Genomic DNA, 25,110 nt, shown 5'->3' on the forward strand with positions numbered 1-25,110 from the left:
ATCTGCCTCGAGAAGTAGTGGTGATAGTTGTGTGCACCAGATTCTATTAGCAGCTGGGGTTCACGCTCCATGGGGGGCAGGATGCTGACAGGCTTCCCCCAAGTGTCAGTGAGGTAGGTGTGTCTCTATTCCTGTAGCACCTTGGTGGGAGGGCACTGCAGCTGTACCTTAGGCCCCCAATGCAAGTACCTCTACTGATTGGTAGGTGTCACCCTCCTTAGACCCCTACCTAAGGCAAGAGGCTAGGTGGTCTGGGGGGAGCTTCAGCCCTCAGTTCCCTGTTGTGGGTCAGTTAGGGCTCTGTTGAATAAGCAAAGATACCAGACCTGGGAAACTTTTTTTCCAGAAAATCCGCTAAAAAAAAAATGCAGTCAGATCCCTATCAGAACTGCCTTTGGATTATAACCACCACCTTGTTCCCTGTAAGGATAAAAGTCTGAGATTTGGATCATATATGCTTGGCTGTAGCTGTTTCTGTGTTTTTAGTCCAATTAGGGATGGATTTTTGGTCCCTGGGTTTTTTGTGGTTCCTTCTCTCAGGCCGGAAGAATGGGTTAGGAAAAGACCAAAAAAAAAAAAGGAAAAAGCAAAGCCACTGCGGAGCTGGAGCCGTTCTACCTCTGGCTCAGGCAATTCCAGTGTTAATGAAGCCGCCTGGGAAGTGTGGGGGAGGGTTCAGAGAAACAGGAGAGTAGCACCCCGGGATGTAGCCAAAGTTGCTTATCTTGCTTGGAATGACTATTTTATCTGAGATTCCCGAGGGGCGTGTCACCTATGTGTGCTGGCTGTGTGGAGATTGTCCCCGAGGGTCTGGCCCGCTGAAGCCGCAGTCAGACCCTCCGCTGCCAGTCCAAAGCCCAGCGTCAAGGTTCCCCTGCTGGGACGCTGCACGCCCGGCTCCAAAATCAGTCGCTGCCTCCCGGGGACTTCTTGTCCTGCCAGCCGCGTTGCCGCGCCGCCTCCACAGACTGGCTGGGCCCCCTCCCGGGGTCAGTTCAGGGGGGTAGGGCTGCGCCCCTTGTTTGCGCTGTCACAAGATTTTGTGTTCAGCTCCCCTGGGCCCAGACCTAAGCCCAGCGCCAAGGTTACCTGACTGGGACGCTGGCTCCAGGCTCTGAAAACAATCGCTGCCTCCCCATATTTGTTTGTTCTCCGTCTCTAAATCTGTGTTTGTTGTTCAGGGTTCGTAGATTGTTATGTATGTGATCGAGTCACTTGTTTTTCCGAGTCTTTGTTGCAAGAGGGATCCAAGGTAGCGTCTACCTAGTCAGCCATCTTGGCCCCGCCTCCTGGCCTTTTCTTTTTGAGTTAGAATTTTGTTCTACATTTTTCTCCAACTCTGTCTGGGACCCTCTACTGTGATCCCTGTCAGAGCAGCCAATGGTGGTAGCCAGGCACCATCTAGTTGTACTAGACTTAGTCTGGTGGAGGCCATGGTAGATGTGGTCCATTAGTCCCTTGGACTAATCTTTCCCGTGTGTCTTTAGTTTTCTTCATTCTTCCTTGGTCCCAAAGGGCTGAAACCAGTGGAGTATCCCCGATGGCCACTCATAGGCTTTTAATCCATTCTGCCACTCTCTGTCTCTTTATTGGTGCATTTAGTCTATTGACATTCAGCATAATTATGGATAGGTATGAATTTATGCTGTCATTTTGATGTCTTTTTTTATGTGTTGTTGACGGTTTCTTTTTCCCACTTAATTTTATGTGCTGAGTAGATTATATATTGCCCTTTCCTCATATTTGTTGTTGTTGATTTTGTTTCTGCTGAGTCTCTATTTTTTTCTTGTATTTTATTTTGATGAGTAGGATAGTTTGTCTCCTTTGTGGTTACCTTATTATTTACCCCTATTTTTCTAAATTTAAACCTAACTTATTTTCTCTGTATCACCATGTCTTCCTCTCCATGTGGAAGGTCTGTGATCACATTTCTTAGTCTCTCTTTATTGTTTTAATGTTGTCTTCTTTTATATAATAACATCATTGTTACCCGTTTTGAGCTTTTTTTTAAAAAAATCTTGCTTTGTTTTTTTGATTTCTTCTGTCTGGGTTGACTTATGATTGCTCTGCCCAGTGTTCTAGTCTTGGGTTGATACCTGATATTATTGATTTTCTAACCAAAGAACTCCCTTTAGTATTTCTTGTAGTTTTGGTTTGGTTTTTAGGAATTCCCAAAACTTGTGTTTATCTGGAAATGTCTTAATTTCGCCTTCATATTTAAGAGACAGTTTTGCTGGTTATATGATTCTTGGCTGGCAATTTTTTTCCTTCAATTTTTTAAATATGTCATCCCATTGCCTTCTTGCCTGCATGGTTTCTGCTGAGTAATCCGAGCTTATTCTTTTTTGGCTCTCCTTTGTAGGTGACTTTTCATTTATCCCTGGCTGCTCTTAAAATTCTCTGTCTTTGGTTTTGTCAAGTTTGATTATACTATGTCTTGGTGACTTTCTTTTCACATCTACCTTGAGTGGAGTTCGATGAGCATCTTGGATAGATACTTTCTCATCTTTCTCAATATCAGGGAAGTTTTCTGCCAACAAATCTTCAACAATTCTCTCTGCATTTTCTGTTATCCCTCCCTGTTCTGGTACTCCAATCACTTGTAGGTTATTTCTCTTGATAGCATCCCACTTTAATTTCTTCATTTTTTAAAATTCTTTTATCTGATTTTTCTTCAAATATGTTAGAGCCAAGTGATTTATCTTCAAGTTCAGAAATTCTGGCTTCTACTTGCTCAGTTCTGCTCCTCTGACTTTCTATTGAGTTGTCTACTTCTGTAATTTTGTTGTTAGTCTTCTGAATTTATGATTGCTGTCTGTCTGTGGATTTTTCCTGCTTATTAAATTTTTCATTATGTACCTGAATAATCTTTCTCATTTCTTCAGTTTCTTTATCTGTGTGTTCCTTGGCTTGTTCTGCGTATTGCCTGATTTCCTTCCTGATGTCTTGAAGGGTTCTGTATATTAAACTTTTGTATTCTGGCTCTGGTAATTCCAGGAATGCACTTTCATCTAGAAGATCCCTGGATTCTTTGTTTTGAGAGCTTGTTGAGGTGATCATGCTCTGTTTCTTTATGTGACTTGATATTGACTGTTGTCCCTGAGCCATCTACAAGTTATTGTACTAGTTTATGTTTGCTTACTTTGTCATAGCTTCTTGCTTTGTTTTGCTATGCCCAGATGGGTCGCTTGAGTGAGCTAGCTTGATTATTTTCACCTTTGGAGCGCTGACATCCAGTCCCCAGATGGGTAGAGCTGTTATCAGGTATATCAGTCTAGGAGTCCATTCAGTTTTCTTGTATGAATTCAGCTCAGGTGTCCAGGTAGCTGATCATCAAATATGTGGTACAGGCTCTGTCCTGCAGTCTTAGAGGGGTAGGGGTGATTGATGTCGGTACCGGTATCTGGTTGCAGCAGAGGGTCATGCTCTGAACAAGGCAGGGGGTTGAGAACCGACTCCCGAGTGTCTCTGAGGATAGCGCATCCCTGTTCCCTAGAGCGTGCAGGTGGGTGGGTTCTGCAGATGGACCATGGGCACCCAGCATTTTTGGTTGTAAGGAGTGGGAGGCACCAGTTATCCTTGGACCCCTGTCGCGGGTGGCTGGGCGACCTGAGAAGAGCTAACAGTCCTTAGGCCCCTGATGTGAGTAGGTGAAAAAAAAAAAAAAAGGACCCTGTTTAATAGGCAAAGCAATGTCAAACATCAAATACCCACCTCTCCACCACACAGCTGAAATGGCTGGACTCTGCCAACAAGGGCCTATTCTCCTGAAATAGGCCCACACAGGTCCATGCAGAGGGGAAGAGTGCTCAGAGTTCACAGACCGTTTATGCCTGGAAGGGAGCCGCTTCTGTCCTGAGCTCCCCCAGTTAGTGGAGCTGGCAAATTATCTTTTCCCCCAAATGCAAATTTTTTCCTTCTCCCAGGCCGGGAGAGTGGCTCTAGGCACTCAACAGTGTCTACCAGGCCCAGGGAATTCAGCCACTGAAGCCAGCTTGGGGGTGGGGGGGGGCACAGTAAAATATACGCAAGTACTTAGCTTTTGCCAAGAGCGCCGTTCTTCTCAAGTTCTGGAGGTGTGAGTAGACTGTGTGGCTGGCTGCTTCTCCATGAGGAAACTGGCCGAACGCTAGTACCAGCTCGCCGCCACTGCTCTGGGAATGGTGTCTGAGGGCTCCCCGCGATTCAAGTCCGGTAACTGCTCTCCGCTTCTGAACGGTCTCTTCCTCCCCCTGCCCCTCTGTTAGTTTTCTAAGCTTGCCTTGATGCTCAGGGCTCCTAGTTTGTCATAAATACGCTCGTTTCACTTGTTTTTTTGGGCCTTTGTTATAAAGAGGACTTGTCAGAAGCGTCTGTCTATTCTGCCATCTTGGTTCCACCTCCCACTCATAGGCTTTTAAGATCCCAGATACTACTCACCAAAGTAGAAAGCAGAACATTTTCTTTATAAACTATGTTATGCCAATTGAGCTAGATGTTGCCTGAGACTGTGGTCCCCACAGCCCTCAGCCTAGCAGTTCAGTCCCTCAGGGAATTTGGATGTGTCTGTGGAGCTTCCATGACCTTGCCTTGTACGAGTTGTGCTGGCTTCCCCAGTATCGTGTACTGTTTTACCCTTCACCAAAGTTACCACTTACCTATTGTCTATTTAGTGTTTTTCCATCCTCACCCCTCCCCTCCCTCATAACCATCAAAGACTGTTTCTTTTTGTATGTAAACCTTTTCATGAGTTTTTACAGTAGTGGTCTTATACAATAATTATCCTTTTGTGATATATCACCTTATTTTCTTCTGCCCTCTTTAGACTGGAGATATGTGGCTTAATCAGATCCGTACTAGTGTCTCACAGTAGCAGTGATTCTCAGACAGTGTTTGTAATGTGTAAAGTGTCCACAGAATTGTATGGATAGTAAGTGCTATAAGGGATTGGAGGCAGGAAAGAGGTGGCCTGAGTTGTTAAGGGAAAGGCTTGAAATACTGTGAAGGAGATCATGCTTTGAGATGTGAAGGATAGAGAGTGAGCTCTCTTAGGAAATGGAATGAGCAAAGATAGGAATGTAAAAGCTCATAGTCTGGTACAGTGAGTAGATAAATACAGTAAAACCTGTGAAAGCTGGAACGTGTGTAAGGTAGAAACCTGTCAGAGAAGGAAATCTTAAATATTTTCCACTAAAATGAGCATAGAAAAGTGGTAGGAGTGTATCCTGTCAGAGGCAGAAAACTTGCAAGACCTGGAAAAACAAGGCAGCCACGTTGAGTTCCAGCTCTCACAGGTTTCACTGCACATGGACAAATGTAAGAGCAAGAATATATTCTCATATGTTACTAGAGAAGATAGGTATAGATTTAGTATATGAGTATTCCAACGAGCCCAGTAGCCTGGAGCTGTAAAAAATTAAGTGTTCGTCCCCTTATTTAATATAAGTATTAAAAATATTTATTTATAAAATATACATAAATTGCCATCATTGATATCTCAAGGTACAGTATTCCCTTGGGGTAAGGCTTATTGTAAACTATTATGGATTTAAATCTGTATTTTAAACAGTTTTCTAATATTTTCTCATATTTTGGCTGATTTGTAAAAATCTGATTAGGTTGTCATTGTTGCCACCTTAGATGTTGCTAGGAATAGGAGAAATGTCATCTCTGCCATTTTATGATTGGCTTTTTTTATGTAATTGGTATTATCTTTAGTTTGAGGAAATCTTGCCCATTTTGATTTAATCAAAAACTAAATCTGTAAATCCACTTAACTGCACACATGTAAGCTGTTCCATATGTTCATTAGGTGCCCTGGTGGTGCAGTGGTAAAGCGCTTGGCTGCTAACTGAAGGGTCTATAGTTTGAACCCAATAGCTGCTCCACAAGAGAAAGATGCAGCGGTCTGCTTCTGTAAAGATTACAGCCTTGGAAACAATACTCTGTCCTGTATAGTCTCTATGAGTCAGAATTGAGTCAACGGCAATGGGTTTGGTCTTGGTATATGTTCATACACTGAAAAAGTAGGTTAACCCCTTGGCGCCAAGTTGATTCCGATGCATGGCAACCATATAGCTTGGATACCCTTCTGTGGGCTATTGACAGCCCTTCATCATTATAAGACTTCTGTCTTTCTCTCAGGGTGCTTTTACACTTTTCAGACCAGGCAGCGTTGTCAGTGGCACTTTGTATATTGAATATTAGTAAAGTTTAATTTTGTTCTTTTGGAGGCTACGGCCTAGAGCAGTGTTCCTCAGAGTATGGTTTTTGGACCACTTGTATCAGAATTACTTGAGGGTGCTGGTTAAAATGAAGATTTCTGGACTCTACCCTGTACTCGATTTAGCTGACTGAAGTTGAGACTCACTGGCTAGTAGAGTTGGGTGACATTTTGTGGTTTTGGTGCATGTATGACATGAAGGAGATAGGTCCTGGGAACTGCTGCAATAGAAATACAAATGTTTTTTAAGGTAAGAGATTTGAGCAAGTTTATATCCAGAAGGGAAAGTGCTTCCTCTTAAAACCTTTTTCTGGGAAAGATATATCACTCGTTTGAAAATTAAATAATTTGAGTTTTTTTATTTTAAAATTTGTTTCATAATTTTTTATTAGGTAGAAATTAAAAGCGGAGCACATGATTATTACAATGTTCTTCCCAATAAGAGCCTGTGGAAAGCTTATATGGAAAACGGGGAAAAGCTGGGAATAGAATTCATTTCGGAAGATGTAATGTTGAATACCCCATCAGGTAATTAAGTTCTTTTATTATATATTGAGCTATTTGAGGAAGAGAAAATGCCATCTTTGGTTAAATGGTTTTGTTTAATGACTGGGGAGGCTGGTGGAAGGACGGGGGTGACCACTGAAATCTTCACAGTGCTTTTCACAAACTGAATGGTTAGGAGAAAGAAACTAATGGACTCTTCACAGAATGAATGTCCAGTGAGCAGATTTCTTAATTTAGAAATAGCTAACCTAAACCCTGGTGGTATAGTGGTTAAGAGCTACAACTGCTAACCAAAAGGCTGGCAGTTCAAATCTACCAGGCACTCCTCAGAAACCCTACAGGGCAGTTCTCCTCTGTCCTATAGGATTGCTATGAGTCTGAATTGACTCGATGGCAACAGGTTTGGTTCTGGGGTTTTTTTGGAACCTACTTTTGGAGCCCTGGCGGCGCAGCGGTTAATAGTGTGGCTGCTAACCAAAAGGCTGGCAGTTCAAATCCACCAGCCGTTCCCTGGAAACCTGTTGGGGCAGTTCTACTGTGTGCTATCTATGTGGTGGTTATGAGTCGGAATCAACTTGACAGCAGGGAGTTAACCTTCTTTTTGCTCTACATTTCAAATATTTCTAGTGTTTAAATTTGTTTACTTCTAATTTTTAAGTAAACTATCAAAAACGCTGGAGCCGCTGATATTTGACAAAGGCCCAGTGTCAGTTAATTGGGGAAAAGATAGTCTTTTTAACAAATGGTGCTGGCTAACTGGATAGCCATTTGCAAAAAAATGAAACAGGACCCATACCTCACACCATGCACAAAAACTAACGCCAAGTGGATCAAAGACCTAAACATAAAGATTAAAACGATAAAGATCATGGAAGAAAAAATAGGGACAACCTTAGGAGCCCTAACACAAGGCATAAACAGAATACAAAACATTACCAAAAATGACGAAGAGAAACCAGATAACCGGGTGCTCCTAAAAATCAAACACCTATGCTCATCTAAAGACTTCACCGAAAGAGTAAAAAGACCACCTACAGACTGGGAAAGAATTTTCAGCTATGACATCTCCGACCAGCGCGCCTGATCTCTAAAATCTATATGGTTCTGTCAAAACTCAACCACAAAAAGACAAACAACCCAATCAAGAAGTGGGCAAAGGATATGAACACACACTTCACTAAAGAAGATATTCAGGCAGCTAACAGATACATGAGAAAATGCTCTCGATCATTAGCCATTAGAGAAATGCAAATTAAAACTACGATGAGATTCCATCTCACTCCAACAAGGCTGGCATTAATCCAAAAAACACAAAATAATAAATGTTGGAGAGGCTGCGGAGAGATTGGAACTCTTACACACTGCTGGTGGGAATGTAAAATGGTACAACCACTTTGGAAATCTATCTGGCGTTATCTTAAACAGTTAGAAATAGAACTACCATACAACCCAGAAATCCCACTCCTCGGAATATACCCTAGAGAAATAAGAGCCTTCACACAAACAGATACATGCACACCCATGTTTATTGCAGCTCTGTTTACAATAGCAAAAAGCTGGAAGCAACCAAGGTGTCGATCAACGGATGAATGGTTAAATAAATTGTGGTATATTCACACAATGGAATACTACGCATCGATAAAGAACAGTGACGAATCTGTGAAACATTTCATAACATGGAGGAACCTGGAAGACATTATGCTGAGCGAAATGAGTCAGAGGCAAAAGGACAAATATTGTATAAGACCACTATTATAAGATCTTGAGAAATAGTATAAACTGAGAAGAACACATACTTTTGTGGTTACAAGAGGGGGAGGGAAGGAGGGTGGGAGAGGGTTTTTTACAGATTAGTTAGTAGATAAGAACTACTTTAGGTGAAGGGAAGGACAATACTCAGTACATGGAAGGTCAGCTCAACTGGACTGGACCAAAAGCAAAGAAGTTTCCGGGATAAACTGAATGCTTCAAAGGTCAGCGGAGCAAGGGCGGGGGTTTGGGTACCATGGTTTAAGGGAACTTCTAAGTCAATTGGCAAAATAATTCTATTATGAAAACATTCTGCATCCCACTTTGAAATGTGGCGTCTGGGGTCTTAAATGCTAACAAGCGGCCATCTAAGATGCATCAATTGGTCTCAACCCACCTGGATCAAAGGAGAATGAACACCAAGGTCACACGATAACTATGAGCCCAAGAGACAGAAAGGGCCACATGAACCAGAGACTTACATCATCCTGAGACCAGAAGAACTAGTTGGTGCCCAGCCACAACTGATGACTGCCCTGACAGGGAGCACAGCAGAGAACCCCTGAGGGAGCAGGAGATCAGTGGGATGCAGAACCCAAATTCTCACAAAAAGACCAAACTTAATGGTCTGACTGAGACTAGAGGAATCCCGGCGGTCATGGTCCCCAAACCTTGTGTTGGCACAGGACAGGAACCATTCCCGAAGACAGCTCATCAGACAGGGAAGGGACTGGACAGTGGGTAGGAGAGAGATGCTGATGAAGAGTGAGCTATTTGTATCAGATGGACACTTGAGACTGTGTTGGCATCTCCTGTCTGGAGGGGGGATGGGAGGGTAGAGAGGGTTGGAAGCTGGCAAAATTGTCACGAAAGGAGAGACTGGAAGGGCTGACTCATTAGGGGGAGAGCAAGTGGGGGTATGGAGTAAGGTGTATATAAACTTATATGTGACAGACTGACTTGATTTGTAAACATTCACTTGAAGCTCAATAAAATTATATAAAAAAAAAAAAAGCTGGAGCCCTCGTGGCGTGGTAGTTAAGAGCTTGGCTGCTAACCAGAAGGTTGGTAGGTCGAACCCACCAGCTGCCCTTTGGAAACCCTTAGGGGCAGATCTGCTCTGTCCTGTAGGGTCACCACGACTTGGAATCAACTCTACGGCAGTGAGTTTGGTTTTTTTTTAAATCAAAAAGGGAAATAGAATTTTAATTTTTTCTCAGTCCTCACAATAAGGTAGCTACTTAGTTATCTGGCGCATTTTGAGTTTTTGAGGAGTAAAAGACAACTGTTAGAATTTAATCATAAGTGTACTTCAGGGTTATTTTAAAATGTTTCCGTTTAAAACCATTTTATTACTAATATGTTTGCCAAGTTAGAGATATATCTCCTAAAATAATAGATGTTGATGAAGTAGACTCAAAAGGGACTTGGGGTATATTGTTGATATTAGTTGCTGTCGAGTCAGCTCTGACTCATAGTGACCATATGTGTAACAGAACTAAATGTTTCCCAGTCCTGTGCCTTCCTCACAATTGTTGGTATGTTTGAGCCCATTGTTATAGCCACTGTGTCAGTCCATCTCACTGAGGGTCTCTCTCTTTTTCACTCACCCTCTACTTTACAAAGCATGATGCGCTTCTACAGTGATTGCTCCCTCATGATGTGTCAAAAGTAAGCGAGACGAAGTCTCGACGTTCTGACTTCTAAGGAGCATTCTGATTGTACTTCTCCAAGACTGCTTTGTTCATTCTTCTGACAGTCCATGGTATATTCAGTATTCTTTGCCAACACCATAATTCAAATGCGGCAATTCTTTGGTCTTCCTTTTTCATTGTGCAGCTTCTGCATGCATATAAGGCAATTGAAAATACCATGGTTTGGATCAGGCGCACCTTAGTTGTCAAAGTGTCATTATTGCTTTTCAAGATTTTACTGAGGTGTTTTGCAGCAGATTTGCCCAGCGCAATATATTGTTTGATTTTTTTACTGCTATTTCCATGGTTGGGGTATAAATTGGTATAACTTATTGGTGTGTTGGTATAAATTATTTAGCATGTTAAATTTGAGGTGCCTATAGGATTTCTAAGTAGAGTTGTCCAGTAGTCTGTTGAATCTGGAACCCCCAAAGGGTATGTCTAGGTTGGAGATTTAGGAGCTGTCAGTATATGGGAGACGATTGAAGCTATAGGTCTTAGTGGGTTGCTCAAGGACATAGAGGGAGAGGAGGCCAAAAGGTGAAACGCTGGGCATCACCAGTATTTAAGAGATAAGCAAAGGAAGAGATCTAGAGCAGGCAATAGAGAAGGACCAGAGAGAAAGCCAGATATTGAGAGAGAGTGAAGTCATGGAAGCCAGCGGACTGGAGAATTTTTAGGAAGGAAGAAGTAAGTCATTTAGATGCTAGAGAGATTGAATAAGGTAAGTATGGTCTAATGTCCATTAGACTAGCAACTGGAAACTCATGGACTGTCTTGAAGAAAATGATTGAAGGCTGGTGGGAACAAATGCCAGATTTCACTTCTCTGCCTGCGATTGACTGGTGAGATAGTGGCAATAGGAAAAGAAGACTAGTCTTTTTCAAGAAAAGTTAGCTATAAAGGAAAATAAAAAGGGTGGATACCAGCTTGAGGGACATAGGAAAAAAGATTTTTTAAAAGAAGATCCTTGAGTGGGGTCATAGACTGAAGGGAAAGAGCCATAGGGAGGGAGAAATTGAAGATATAAGTAGACAGGAAAGTGACTGATAAAACAAGAGTTCTTGATGTCAGAAGGGAAAGGATCTAGAACATAGATAGCAGGTTTAGCCATGATTAGGAGGATGGATACACATTCTACTAAGATGGATGTCAGGAGCTAAGGGTGGAAGCAGAGGCAGGTAAGTGCTCAGGAAAGAGGACCGGGAGTTCAGACACTTTCTCCTAGGAAGTAGTTGGTAGCACATGAGAGAGCATTGAGATGGTGGAGTGGAGGAATGAAAGAGAATAGCCACTGAGAGGAGTTGGCCGGGGACACTGGAGTTTTTTGTTTGTTTGTTTTCCCTTGAACCCCATTGAGAGGTCAGCTGAGATTGAAGACCATGAATTTGTTGTCCTGGCAATCTTCATGGTCACATACTTTTACCCTAGCGGGTTTCTGCAGCCTAGCTATAGGAGGGTAGGTGTAGGTTAGGCCTCCCCAGGGTTTGGGTTTTGTATAATGGACAAAACTGTAGAATAAAGTGGCTGCAATTTGGGTATGATTTGTAGATGCAAGGGTCCATCTCTGCAAGTAAGATCTTTAAATATGCAGCAGGCTTTCCCCTGTCTTGTGTACTGCTGCATCTTCAGTCTCTGGAACCATTGTGGCACAGTTAAGTGCTTAGTGAATTATTTCCTGAAGCAGTACATTTTCATGGATTCACATTGCCTGGGTTCAGAGTCTGGCTTTAGCTTGGCTTTACCATTAACTAGTAGCTATGAGACTGTGGGCAGGTTATTTAATATCTGTAAGCCTTGGTTTCTCCATGTTACTGTAAAATGGAAATTACTCAAAATGTTAATGAGAATACATATGAAGCACGTAACAGTGTGTTTGCAGCATGGTAGTTCTAGCTAAATGTTAGCTGCTGTTTGTTATATATTATTTTGCTTTTTTTTATTCCCTTACCACTCTTTCTTGGATGGTTTTAACTTTGCCTGGCACAGGGTTTCGCACATAGTAAGCATTTGATAAATGCCTATTGAGTGAGGTTAATGCATTGTTTTTACTATTATTTACTGAACAAATGTTTGTCATGTTACAGACCTATTCATGGTGATTTAAAATATCATTTTGGCTTTACAGATCCTAATCATCTAATTAGGGAGAGAAACATGAGCCAAAGAATCCAGTAAACAGAAAGTTAAAGCTGAAAAGTGCTGTGAAGGAGTGTAATACAATTCTGTGAAAGTTTATGGTAGAGGAATTTGACCTTACCAAGGGGGTGAAATAAGGCTTCCTTTAGGAAGCTTAAGATGATGTCTAAGGGCAAGTAGGAGTTAACATAGGTGAAGAGGGACAAGGGTCAGGAAAGAGCATGGTGAGTGTCCACAGTGGCTGGGGTATAGAAAATAGGTAATGGTGTGATATGAGATTGGGTTGGAAAGGTAAATAGAGCCAGACTACATAAGGCTTATAGATGATGTAAAAATTGAAAAAAATATTGACAGAGTAGATGATGCTAGACCAATTAGGAGACTGTTAGTTCAGGGAAGAGATGGTGATGGCTCAGATGAAGACTGAAAAGTAGCCATGGGATTTGGCAAGGCCAGGTCTTTGATGCCACCTTCATGAGGGCTGCTGTGGTGACTGATGGAGGTAGAAGAGGACTGAGTGGATTGAGGACTCAGTAAATGGTGAGGTCGTGAAAGCAGTGAGCATATGGACTTTCCAGGAAATTTGCTTCTCTAGATCTCTTCTAACAGGGTATAGAATTATAAACAAGTACACAATCCTGATGATAGCCTCATAATTAAAAAATCTTGATCAAATATACTTTTCTTACTTTGTGTCCTCTAAGGATCTACTGATTTTGGAAATGTTACTTTTGTGGTTCCTGGAATTCACCCATATTTTTACATTGGCTCTGCTGCCCTGAATCATACTGAACAGTATACTGAAGCTGCAGGTGAGTGTCACTGGAAGTGAGGGTTTGGGCAGGGGCTCTCTCGTTCTCTAATAGCAGCTGCCTTTCTAACTGTTCAGTTTAACCTGTTGTTTCATTACCTGACATCACCAGAGGAAACACTATATTGTGGTGGGAAGTTGGAGAGGCAAATTAGATATTGAGAACTAACCTGGGAAATTAATTAATTTGTAATAAATATGGAGATATTTTTATTTATTTTCTCTACCTTTTAGGAGCACACGAAGCTCAGTTCTACACTTTGCGTACGGCCAAAGCTTTGGCAATGACTGCACTGGATGTTATTTTTAAACCAGAGTTGCTGGAAAGTGTCAGAGAGGACTTCAAACTGCAACTTCAAGAAGAAGAATTTTTAAATACAGTAGGATAAAAGGAAGTTTTGGGAACCTCTTATGAATTATTAAGAAGTGATAATTTTTCCTTTAGTCATTTTTAATGAAGGAGGGCATGCTTGTTTTTTAATCATAAAGAAGTCAAATTCTTTTTACCTGGAAAGTGAGAATGTGTGGTATATACAAAATACATTGCCACATATCTAAAATGAAAATTTTTGCAAATCTGTACTTGATGGAATTGTGATCTTTCAGAAACTGGTATGATAGCATTTCTTAAATATCCTGGATGATATGTGGTTTATCAGTGATAATATTTTATAAATTTATGTGTTGTGTAAGTTTATTTAAAAAGGTCCTAAGAGATTTAAAACTTTACATACAGAATTGATGCACATGAAAGAAGCTTCTGGTGTTTTAGAAAGTAGTTTTAAAATTCAAGTTCTAAATTCAGGAAAAGTTCGTTTTGAATATCTGACTTACACCTGTTTTGGTTTATAGAGAATCTATTTATAAGAAAAGTACACTTTGAATCCTAGAAATGCTTGTGGGAAACAGCTTGAAACTCAGGTACAAAGAATAAGCTTTAGTTCTGTTGTTGGAAGAAAAATGAGGACATGCTTTCTTTTTGTAATTAACTCTAAGAAGTGGCATTAAATTGCTGTTCCTAATTCAGTATTAGTGTAATTGGAAAAATTGTAGACAGGATTGGACTCTTCCTGTAAGATTTTTGCCTGGTAGTCCAGTGTGTTCTAGAGGCATTTGATGAGCAAAGCAGTGGCTGCCCAGCAAGCCCTGCTTATGTTGACTCCCTAATGTCGGACGACTGGTCCCTGTCACCTAGCAGCCTGGTGGCTTGACAATATTACCGTTTACTGGATTCTCAAGCCCCATCCTGGCCCAATATTAATTAGAAATTACTGTAAGTTTTTCGTGATGATTTGTGTGAATTTCTTGAATGTGATAAAAGAGTTTGAGGAGAAAGTATCTGGTAAAACAAATATTTTAAACTGTGAATATAGAAAAGCTCCAGTATACTTTATTTTACAGGAAATTCTCAAATTTGAGTGTAAGCATTCCAAAAAATGGAAAGGGAAGGAGAGAAAAATGAATATTTGGCCCTCTCTGTTGTAAGCAAGTCACTTGGGTTAGATCAGATCATTTATCCTTATAGACCCTAGGACCTTTAATTCCTGTTCTACCTGAAATAATTTAAAGTTGTAAGAAAGAGAGGGTTTTTTGGGGGAGGGTTGTAGTTGAGAATTGCTTTTCCTCCATGTCAGGGTCTGCAAACCATGGCCTGATTTGGCCTGCACAGCCTGTGTTTGTATGACCAGCGAGCTAAGAATGGCTTATATTTTTGAAAGGGTTGTTTGAAAAAGAAAATACAACAGAGACTGGATGTGATCTGCAAAACCTAAAACATTTCTATCTGGCCCTTTACAGGGGAAAAAAAAAAAAAAAAAGATTGCCAACTCCTGTATAACAGGAGCCTTGGTGGCATAGTGGTAAGTGCTTGGCAGCTAACCAAAAGGTCGGCAGTTCAAACCCACCTGCTGCTCTGAGGAAGGGAAGATGTGGCAGGCAGTCTGCTTCCGTAAAGATTTATGGCCTTGGAAACCCTATGGGGCAGTTCTATTCTGTCCTACAGGGTCGCTGTGAGTGAGAAGCAGCTTGATGGCAGTGGGTTGGTTCTATTTAACAATAAAATAAAACCTGTTTGTCTTTGACTTATATAACCAGATCTTCTCTAGGATACTTAAAGCCTCTGAATTGAAACATTGAGAAAGAGCTTAGGTGGTGTTAGGTCCTGACACGTTGACCGTGTGGTGCATTCTCACTTTTGTCCTCACTGGAGTTCTGACACTTAGACGCTTACTATTTTCTTGTAGCATTTGTAGTGAAACCTGTGAGAGCTGGAACTTGATGGGACTGCCTTGTTTTCCTGGGTCTCACAAGTTTTCCGCCTTTGACAGGCCGCAGTTTTACCTCTTTTTTATTGCTCTGTTATTAGGGGAGAATATTTGCGTTTTCCTCCTCTGACAGGTTTCTGCCTTATACAGGTTCTGGCTTTCGTAGGTTTTACCGTACTTTACTCTGAGATACAGCTACCCTGTTGCCTTAAGACTTTCTCCCATGCAAGCCAATCTTCTGACTCTTCGTATCAGCTTTTATAATGCAATTCTCCATGTCACCTTTGTCTGATTATTTATACTCTTAAATAGTCACTATTGGTATATATTTTATATACAGGTGAGGCATCAGCAAAGGCCATACTTCAGGCCAAGAATATGATACCTCTGATTATATAAACAGAATTCATTTTCCTTATTAACGATTTTGTAAATTTATCAGCTTTAAGTTTAAAATTCCTTGTATAAATCCCTGTACTGAAACAGTTGTGTTTTCTAAAGTCTTGATAAAACTCTAGAACAGTGATTGTTAACTGTGCTATCCCAACACACGAACGTCACCATCATTTATGAAGTTAATCACAAGTTAATTACTACTCATACAAAGTATTAGCATTTTATTTGTGATTTGTATTAGTATTTTGCTTGTGACTAATTTACTTATTAAAAACAAATTAGAGAAAAATTCAAGGTTAGCAGTATATTGTTACTGATTGTTACTGCATTTTGCTAAGCATTGTTGAGTGGGAGAGAAAGGTGTGGAGTTGCAGTTGGCACGCAGGAAGTGGGTATAAACTGCACCACTGCCGTCTGCTACAGCTCAGGTTAAGGAACTGATACTCACGTACCACTAATATTTGTGTCAATTCTCAGTTTCTGTAGTATTTTATTTCCCTTTCAACTTTTTCAGAATTTGGTCAGAGTCTTAGTTTACCTATTGGAATACCCCATATAACCCATGACATAAACCTCTGTCTATAAATCCATGAAAGGTTTATGGCAGACTCAGAAAGGTGTTGAGAACTTACGTTCTACACTTAATCTGAAAACATGCATTTTTTTAGATCTTTACCAAGATCTGAACAGTTCACATTATTTTACTTTAGGTTATAGTTATTTAATATAATTCATATTTTTAAAATCCCTTTCTACTTTTTGTACACCAATGAGTTAGTTGAGCCATATCACACTTAGAAGTGTAAATAAATAAATACATAAATAAATGCTGGAGTCACCATCTCTCTCGTGTCCAGAGGAAACCAACTATAGGTGATCTCCGCTATGCCATTTGGATTTAGGAGACTGCTTCCTTTGTACCAATAGCTTTTCCTTTTGGAATTAAGTTCTTTCTTTACACTCATACTTCAGGGGGCATGTTTTCTGCGTGACTACTAACCTTTAATAAACTTTTACACTTAATTTCATTTACTGTTTCTGGTTGGTCTTCATGTTCTGGATTAAATTTCTGAAGATTTAGAGTTAGAAGACAGGTGAACAGTATCACCTTTTAGGTAAGGGAGGGTTATATTTAACTCTATACTTAAAACACGAATGCTTTTTTTTAGAGATTTGAAAAATAGGAGTTTTTTAAATTTAGACTTTTATGTATTGTTTTTGAGGAAGGAGGCAACTAAGTTTTTCTACCAGGATTAGTTTGAATGTGATGACATTTTTATTATCACTTAACAGATTGAGAGATTATTCTTTACGTGCTATATGTTATTTCCTCCTTAGATTGTATAACCTTTGAAGGCAGTGTCCTTAAAAGGACACTTAAAATATGTATATGTGGGTTTATTTTTGAATTCTTAGTGAATCTAACGTAGTAGATTCCCTGTGAAGGTTCAGTGCTTTTTAAATGTGTTAATAGTGTTTCCTTGCTTAGAATAATCAAAATTTAAAATAATCTTGTAGATAGGTCATGATCCTAACATCAGTTTTAATTTTATGGGTGTAGCTATTTATTGTACAACCTGGAGAATAAAAGAGACACTTAGTATTACTTTGCTTCTTTTGCTTCAGGTACACTAAAACCTGATCTGTTTGGAAAAAAGGACAAGCTGACTTAGTGTGAAGTTTAAAAGTATATGATTTTTTAATTATTGAATTCCTTTTGCTTTAAACTACAGGTATAGGTGGAGTTTTTTGTTTTTAATGGATAGTGGTTTATATGATTAGATATCATGCCTTTTAGGATCTTCTGTTTGTTGTGCAGTGGTTAAACGTTCGGCTGCTAATGAAAGGTCAGCAGTTCGAATCCAGCAGCGGTTCCTTGGAAACCCTATGGAGGCAGTTCTCCTCTGTCCTATAGGTCGCTAATAGAGTTGACAGCAAAGGGTTTTGGTTTTATTTATTGTTCACGCCCTGTACTGAAAACCTTTTCCTCAAATATCAACTTTTGATTATCTGTGTTAGATCAACAGACTTGGAAAGGTAAATCTAAATTTAAGGTTTAACTATAATTACAGATTGAAAGTGTTTTATCCTTAGTGACTTATTTTTAAAAGCAGGCCTGCATATGGAACCTATATTAAACAATTATGTGGTACCATTAATTACTAATAATAATAATTAGAAAATACTAATAAAAGTAATAAGATTGAGTATAGCTAACAATAAGGACCACTGGTGGCACAATGGTTAAACGCTAGGTAACCAAAAGGTCGGCCTTTCAAACCCACCAGCTGCTTTATTGGCGAGATGACTGGGCAGTCTGCCTCAATAAAGATTACAGCCTAGGAAACCCTGAGGGACAGTTCTACTCTGTCCTGTAGGGTCACTATGAGTCAAAATCCTCTCAGTGGCACAGAACAACAATATTTAACATGCCTCTTAAAATTTCTGACCCTTTTTCAGTGATGACAAATCTATATTAGACAGAGTACTCAGAAAATTTTTCCCTTTTAATTACTTGTATGTAGTACTCATAAGAGCTAGGGCATTTAGGATAAACTGGAACATTTTTGTGTGTTAACGAGCACTTGTGTAAACTTCACACAGCCCTCCAAAGACTATTTATTAATTGATATTTTACCTGTTATAATTTCAACAGTTGAGTTCAGTGACTATTTGTTGAGAAGTGCCTGTTTCTAAGCACTAGGGGTAAGAAGCAGAGTAAGATACAGTCCATGTTCCCAAAAGCTTGTGCTTGGTGGTAAGTTCTCATAAGATTTACTTCATCTGAGCACCACTGGGGTTGAGGGAACATCTGAAAGCTACCGTCTTGGAAAATTCTGAGGAAGTGTTTCTAAAATATTTTAAAATACCTGAGTCATTTCAATCTGTTTGAACAGAAGAAATGTATAAGTTTTTTCTTAAAGAATGATTGTCTAATTTTATAATGTGTTCTTTTTTAAAACCTTTCCAATAATTTTTATATTTTGTACATTTGTTTTTAACTGAAGCATCTCTTTAGTCTTTTGGAAAATGTCCTACATAGTACTAGCCTTCAAACTATCGAAGTAAATTTTCATTGTGAAATAAATCAGTTCTTTGTGCTAGCTAGCAACTCTTTATAAAAGGTGGGAAGGTATGATAAATTACTTCTTTTTAAATTTTTTACATACTCGAAGCATTTTACACTCTAATTATATAGTTGAAGATGGTGCATTTTGATACTATGAAGTTAATATTTTCAAATAAGCAATCAGTCTAATACTATCAGATGATAGTAATATTTTGTAATATTCATATGTATTAAAGTATATATGAAAAAACCTAAAATGTTAATAAATATGTTTCTCTAATAGCAATTGTGTTGTGGACTTTTTAAAAACTTACTTATCGCTCTATATATGTATATACGTACATGTAATGAAGATACATAAAGATAACCATAATTACCCAAGTATACTGTGATGTATCATACTCTCTCTTATTCATCAGTAGTAACAGATATTGGTTTGCTTTTAAACTATAAATGTCATATATTCATAGGAGAATTTTATAAGAACAATTAAGCCCTTTTGTTTAAAAATGAATGTTTTACTAGTCTCAGGCTGTAAATTGTATGTGATAAGAATTAGGTACATAATAATAGCACTGAATTTTCTTTAAAAAATGTTGCCAACTTTAATAAAAAGTAATTCCGTTTAATAACTCAAATATGATACAACAGGTTTTTAGATTCTTAGGTACTGAGCAAAGCTAATCTTATAATCATAGAAAAGAAAAAGAATAAATTTGGAGTCTATTTTAAAAGGCAATTTAAATACAGAAATGTGGACACTTGTAACTGTCCTGTCAATTCCTGGAGCCTTGTTTTTCGCCAAGGCCTGCAGTACAGCTTGGACTTCTTCCTTCAGTACCATCCGTTCTTGATCATATGCCACCTCCTGAAATGGTTGAACGTCAACCAGTTCTTTTTGGTACAGGGACTGTGTGTTCCTTCCATCTTCTTTTGATGGCGTTATTCGATATTTTCACCATAGAACCCTTCCATATTGCAACTCGAGACTTGAATTTTTTTTCAGTTCTTTCAATTTGAGAAATACTGAGCATGTTCTTCCGTTTTGGTTTTCTGTCTCCAGGTCTTTGAACCTATTGAATCCTTCTATAGAATCCTTCCATGTTGCAACTCGAGACTTGAATTTTTTTTCAGTTCTTTCAGGTTGAGAAATGCTGAGCGTGTTCTTCCATTTTGGTTTTCTGTCTCCAGGTCTTTGAACATTTCATTATAATATTTCGCTTTGTCTTCTCAAGCTGCCCATAGGAAACTTCTGTTCGATTATTATGTCATCATTTATAACTTTCACTTTAGCTACTCTACATTCAAGAGCAAGTTTCAGAGTCTCTTCCGACATCCATTTTGGTCTTTTCTTTCTTTCCTGTCTTTTTAATGACCTTTTGCTTTCTTCATGTATGATGTCCTTGATGTCATCCTACAACTTGTCTGTCTCTCGTCATTAGTTTTCGGTGTGTCAGATCTTCTTGAGATGGTCTCTAACTTTAGGTGGGATATACTCAAGGTTGTATTTTGGCTCTCGTGGGCTTTATTTAATTTCTTTCACCTTCAACTTGAACTTGCTCAGCAATTGATGGTCTGTTCCGAAGTCAGCTCTTGGCCTTGTTCTGTCTGATATTGAACTTTTCCATCATCTCTGCACAGATGTAGTCAATTTGATTCCTGTGTCTTGCATCTGGTGAGGTCCACCTATTTAGTCACTGTTAATGTTGTTGAAATAGTGTTGAAAAAAGGTATTTCAAATGCATAGGTCACTGCTTTTGCAAAATTCTGTTATTGGGTCTTCCATGTCAGTTCTGTCACCGAGACTGTGTTTTCCAACTACTGATCTTTTCTTCTTTGTATCCAACTTTGACATTCCAGCCACCAGTAATTATCAATGTATCTTGATTGCATGCATGTTTGATCAGTTTCAGGGTGCAGGAGTCAATAAAAATCTTCAGTTTTTTCATCTTTGGCCTTAGTGGTTGGTGCATAAGTTCAAATAATAGTCATATTAACTGGTCGTCTTGTCGGTGTATGGATATTATGCTATCACTGACAGCATTGTACTTCAGGATGGATCTTGAAATACTCTTTTTGATAATGAATGTGATGTCATTCCTCTTCAATTTGTCATTCCTGGCGTAGTAGACCACATGATTGTCTTGATTCAGAATGGCCAATACCAGTTCATTTTAGCTCACTAATGCCTAGCATATTAATCCTTAAGTGTTCCATTTCATTTTTGACAACTTCCAATTTTCCTAGGTTCATATTTTGTACATGCCATGTTCCAATTATTAATGGATGTTTGCAGCTGTTTCTTCTCCTTTTGAGTCACGCCGCATCAGCAGATGAAGATCCCGAAAGCTTTACTTTGTCCATGTCATTAAGATCGACTCTACTTTGAGAAGGCAGCTTTTCCTCAGTTGTCTTTTGAGTGCCTTGCAACCTGAGGGGCTCATCTTCTGGCACTATATTAAACAGTGTTCTGTTGCTATTCATAAAATTTTCATTGGCCAGTTTTTTCAGAAGTGAAAAAGTTCTTCTTTCCAGTCTATATTAGTTTGAAAGTTCAGCTGAAACCTGTCCATCCTGAGTGACCCTGCTGGTATTTGAAATATAGATGGTTTAGCTTCCAGCAGCACAGCAACATTCAAACCACCACAGTATGACAAACTGACAGACGAGTGGTGGTGTAGCAGTTCTAAATGGTTTCTCGGCTATAATGTTTCCTCACAGATGAAGAAGTTATTCATACAAGTGTTTGGTATACCTTCCATAATCTTTGGAAGAATTTTAGCATCTGTGATCCCCAGTCACAAAACCAAGTTGGGTAAACTGTGTGCTTTTTAAGAGATAATCACTTATTAAAAAAAAGTATACAAAAAGAGTATACCAGATTATATATATATATAATGTGATTGCAACTATGTAGAAATGCATAGAAAAAAAGATGGGAATGGCAAAATAATACTGGTTGCCCCTGGCTAATAGAGTTTTTTTTTTTTTTTAATAACTTGATGAACTTAACAAATTTTACCCCCCAAAATGGAGGAAATTCACCTCCCAAATCTACCCTTAAATCCCAGGTCACTCAGATTCATACTCCCTTAGGATTTAAAATTTAAAAAACACAATTGAGTTTTGTGGTGGAAGAATATTTTTAAAATATCCATGGGCAAACACATCTACCTATTTGTATACTTTAAGCTGCATTTTGCACTTGAATGCTATAAACTTCAGGGTACGCTTTATCAGCCTCTTTGAAACCAACAAATCAGCTATAGCTTACCACATATAGTAAAATCCATTGCCATTGACTTATAGTGACCCTATAGGACAGAGTAGAACTGCCCCATAATGTTTCCAAGGCTCTAATCTGTATGGAAGCAGACTGCTGCATCTTTCTCCTAAGGAGCAGCTGATGGGTTAGAACTGCCATACTTTGAGTTAGCAGCTGAGCACTTTAATCACTGTACCACCAATGCTCCTTATCACATATGGTAAGCACAGGATATTGAGTAAGTGTTGAATGTATAAATGCAATCCTCGTGTAACTTTTTGTGAATGATACCCAAAGATGTATGGTTATGAGCACCTAGTTTAGTGCTTTGTTGACATGAATGTACAAATGAATCACCTAGAGAACTTTTTAAAGTACAGAGTCTAATTGAGTAAGTGTGAGGTGGGGGCTGAGACTCTGCTTTTCTAACACATCTTTAGATAGTGCTGATTCTGCTGTGGGGATACTTTTGAATTACAAGAACCTATCTATCTTTATAATCATATCTATAGATTCCTCAAAAATGTAAAATCCAACTTGAGAAATGCCATGGTAATTAAATTGAGTCATGGAACACTATCACAAAATGGGAAAATAATTGTAAAGCTGTAACTTAAATGTTTACTTTTTAGTAAAGCTACCAAATATATTTGACTATAATTATGCTGTGTTTCATAACAAAAGACTATTTTGCAAAGCCAACTCTTTCGGAATGGCAAAGCCAGTAACTGTGTAGCTAGGTTCATATTAAGTTGTAGTCTCAGTATTTTGGAGAGAAGCCAAAATATTAAATTTGTAGAGTAGAACTGCTTCTAGGGTTTCCTAAACTGTAATCTTTATGGAAGCAGACTGCCACAACTTTCTCCCACTGAGCTGCTGGAGGGTTCAAACCACAGACCTTTCAGTTAGCAGCCAAGTACTTAACCACTGTTCCACCAGGGATCCTGGAAAGAGAATTAAAAGCCCCTTTTTTTGTAGACTCAAGGCATAGTGGGGCAGTTGGGCACCTCACATAGATTAACCTCATACAGGAAGAGCAACAGAGAACAAGAGAGTACAAAGTTTTGTTGTAAAAGCTACTTGAAGAAACTCACTACTATAAGTAAATTGCTATTGAAGTAAGCCAGAGGGTATTTATAAAATATTCTTGCCTCAAGAAAAGTAAAGGTGTCTTCTTCCACACATAGATAGTAATATCAAAAATAATTTAAAAAGAAAAATGGAGCCAACATGGTGCTATAGAAAGGAGCACCAAGCTGTCCCTCCACAGCAAAGACCCAAAAAACTCAGTAAAACAGAGACAAAGGTCAATCTTGGAGCCCCAAGCATCAAATGAAGAGATAAAGAACTCAACCAAAATTAATCAGAACTAAAAGATTTACAACAGGGAACCGGAGAGATTAACCTGTAAATGGCATCAATGTCAGAACCGTAAAAAAGGGAATAAACATATAGGTATAGAACTTTCAAATGGAGAGGAATGCAAGTCAAGACCAAATAATGAAAGACTAGTTCAAATTTGGGAAGGTAAGGTAAATTTCAAGGTAACCACAAAGAAAGTTTGCTCATCAAAATGGAGAAGAAAAACACTCAGTAAACACAAAATCTATAAAAACAAGGAAAAAAAATCCACAAACAAAAGGAATTCACAGGAGAGTAAGAGGAACAAAGAAAACAGCACCACACACACACACAAAAAAAAAACTACAAAATGACAGCAATAAACTCATACCTATCAATAATTACAGTGAACATAAATGACATAAATGCACCTGTACAGAGACAGAGAGCGACAGAATGGATAAAAAAACAGGCTCCATCAGTACGCTGTCTACAAGAGACACACCTCAGAAACAAAGACATAAATTTATTAAAAATCAAAGGATGGGAAAAAAATACATCAAGCAAACAGCTACCAAGGAGCAGGAGTGGCAATACTATAAAAGATAATGATTAGAGGGACAATCCATCATGAAGACATAACCATAATAACTACGTACCCAATGACAGGGCTCCAAAATACATAAACTCTAACGGCACCGAAAGAGAAATTGACAGTTCTGCAATAATAGTAGGAGACTTCAACCCACCACGGTCAGTAAAGGACAGAATAACTAGAAAGAAATTCAACAAGATGCAGAAGATATAAAGGACACAATCAGTCAACTCGACCTAATAGCAATATACAGAACACTCCACCCAATAGCACAGAAATACACACTTTTTTCCAACATACATGGGACATTGTCCAGAATGGACCACATCTTAGGCCTCAACAAAATCCAAAACATAATACAAGGCATGTTCTCTGATCATGATGCCATCAAAGTAGAAACTAACAACAGGAAGAGCAAGGAAAAAAAGTCAATTACATAGAAACTGAGTAACATCCTGCTTAAAAACCACTGGGTAATAGAAGAAATCAAAGATGGAATCAAAAATTGCCTAGAATCAAACGAGAATGAAAACACATCATGCCAAAACTTTTGGGACACATCAAAGGCAGTACTCAGAAGTCAATGTATAGCACTAGATACAGACATCAAAAAAGAAGAAAGGGACAAAATCAAAACATTGGCTACACAACTTGAACAAATAGAGAACAGCAAAAGAAGCCCACAGCCACCAGAAGAAATAATAAAGACCAGAGCAGAAATAAATGAAATAGGAAAAAAAAAAGAAATCATCAACAAAACCAAAAGTTGGTTCTTTGAAAGGATCAACAAAATCAACAAACCACTGGCCAAACTGACAAAAACAGGAGAGGATACAAATAACCCAAATAAGAAACAAAACGGGGAACATTACAACAGACCCAACTGAAATAAAAGGATCATAACACAGTACTATGAAAACTATACTCAACAAATTTGAAAACCTAGAGAATATGGACAAATTTCTAGAAACACACTACCTACCCAAACTAACACAAAATGATGATGAAAATCTGAACAGACCCATAACAAGAGGAGATTGAAAAGCTAATTAAAAAAAAAAAAAAGCCCTGACCCAG

At 38.9% G+C, this 25,110-nt stretch overlaps 1 protein-coding gene across 1 annotated transcript in view; it reads left to right on the forward strand.

The window, feature by feature from the left end:
* The window catches only part of PM20D2 (peptidase M20 domain containing 2), a 67,034-nt gene extending 42,236 nt beyond the window's left edge, over positions 1-24,798 (forward strand). Inside the window, exons 5-7 of the mRNA XM_064288953.1 lie at positions 6,595-6,730; positions 12,996-13,103; positions 13,337-24,798. Of these exons, the coding sequence (XP_064145023.1) occupies positions 6,595-6,730; positions 12,996-13,103; positions 13,337-13,491 (399 nt within the window). The 3' untranslated portion in view covers positions 13,492-24,798. The remainder of the gene's footprint in view (positions 1-6,594; positions 6,731-12,995; positions 13,104-13,336) is intronic.
* Positions 24,799-25,110: the final 312 nt, after the last annotated feature.

This window comes from Loxodonta africana, chromosome 1, assembly GCF_030014295.1.
Source record: "Loxodonta africana isolate mLoxAfr1 chromosome 1, mLoxAfr1.hap2, whole genome shotgun sequence".
Taxonomy (NCBI): domain Eukaryota; kingdom Metazoa; phylum Chordata; class Mammalia; order Proboscidea; family Elephantidae; genus Loxodonta; species Loxodonta africana.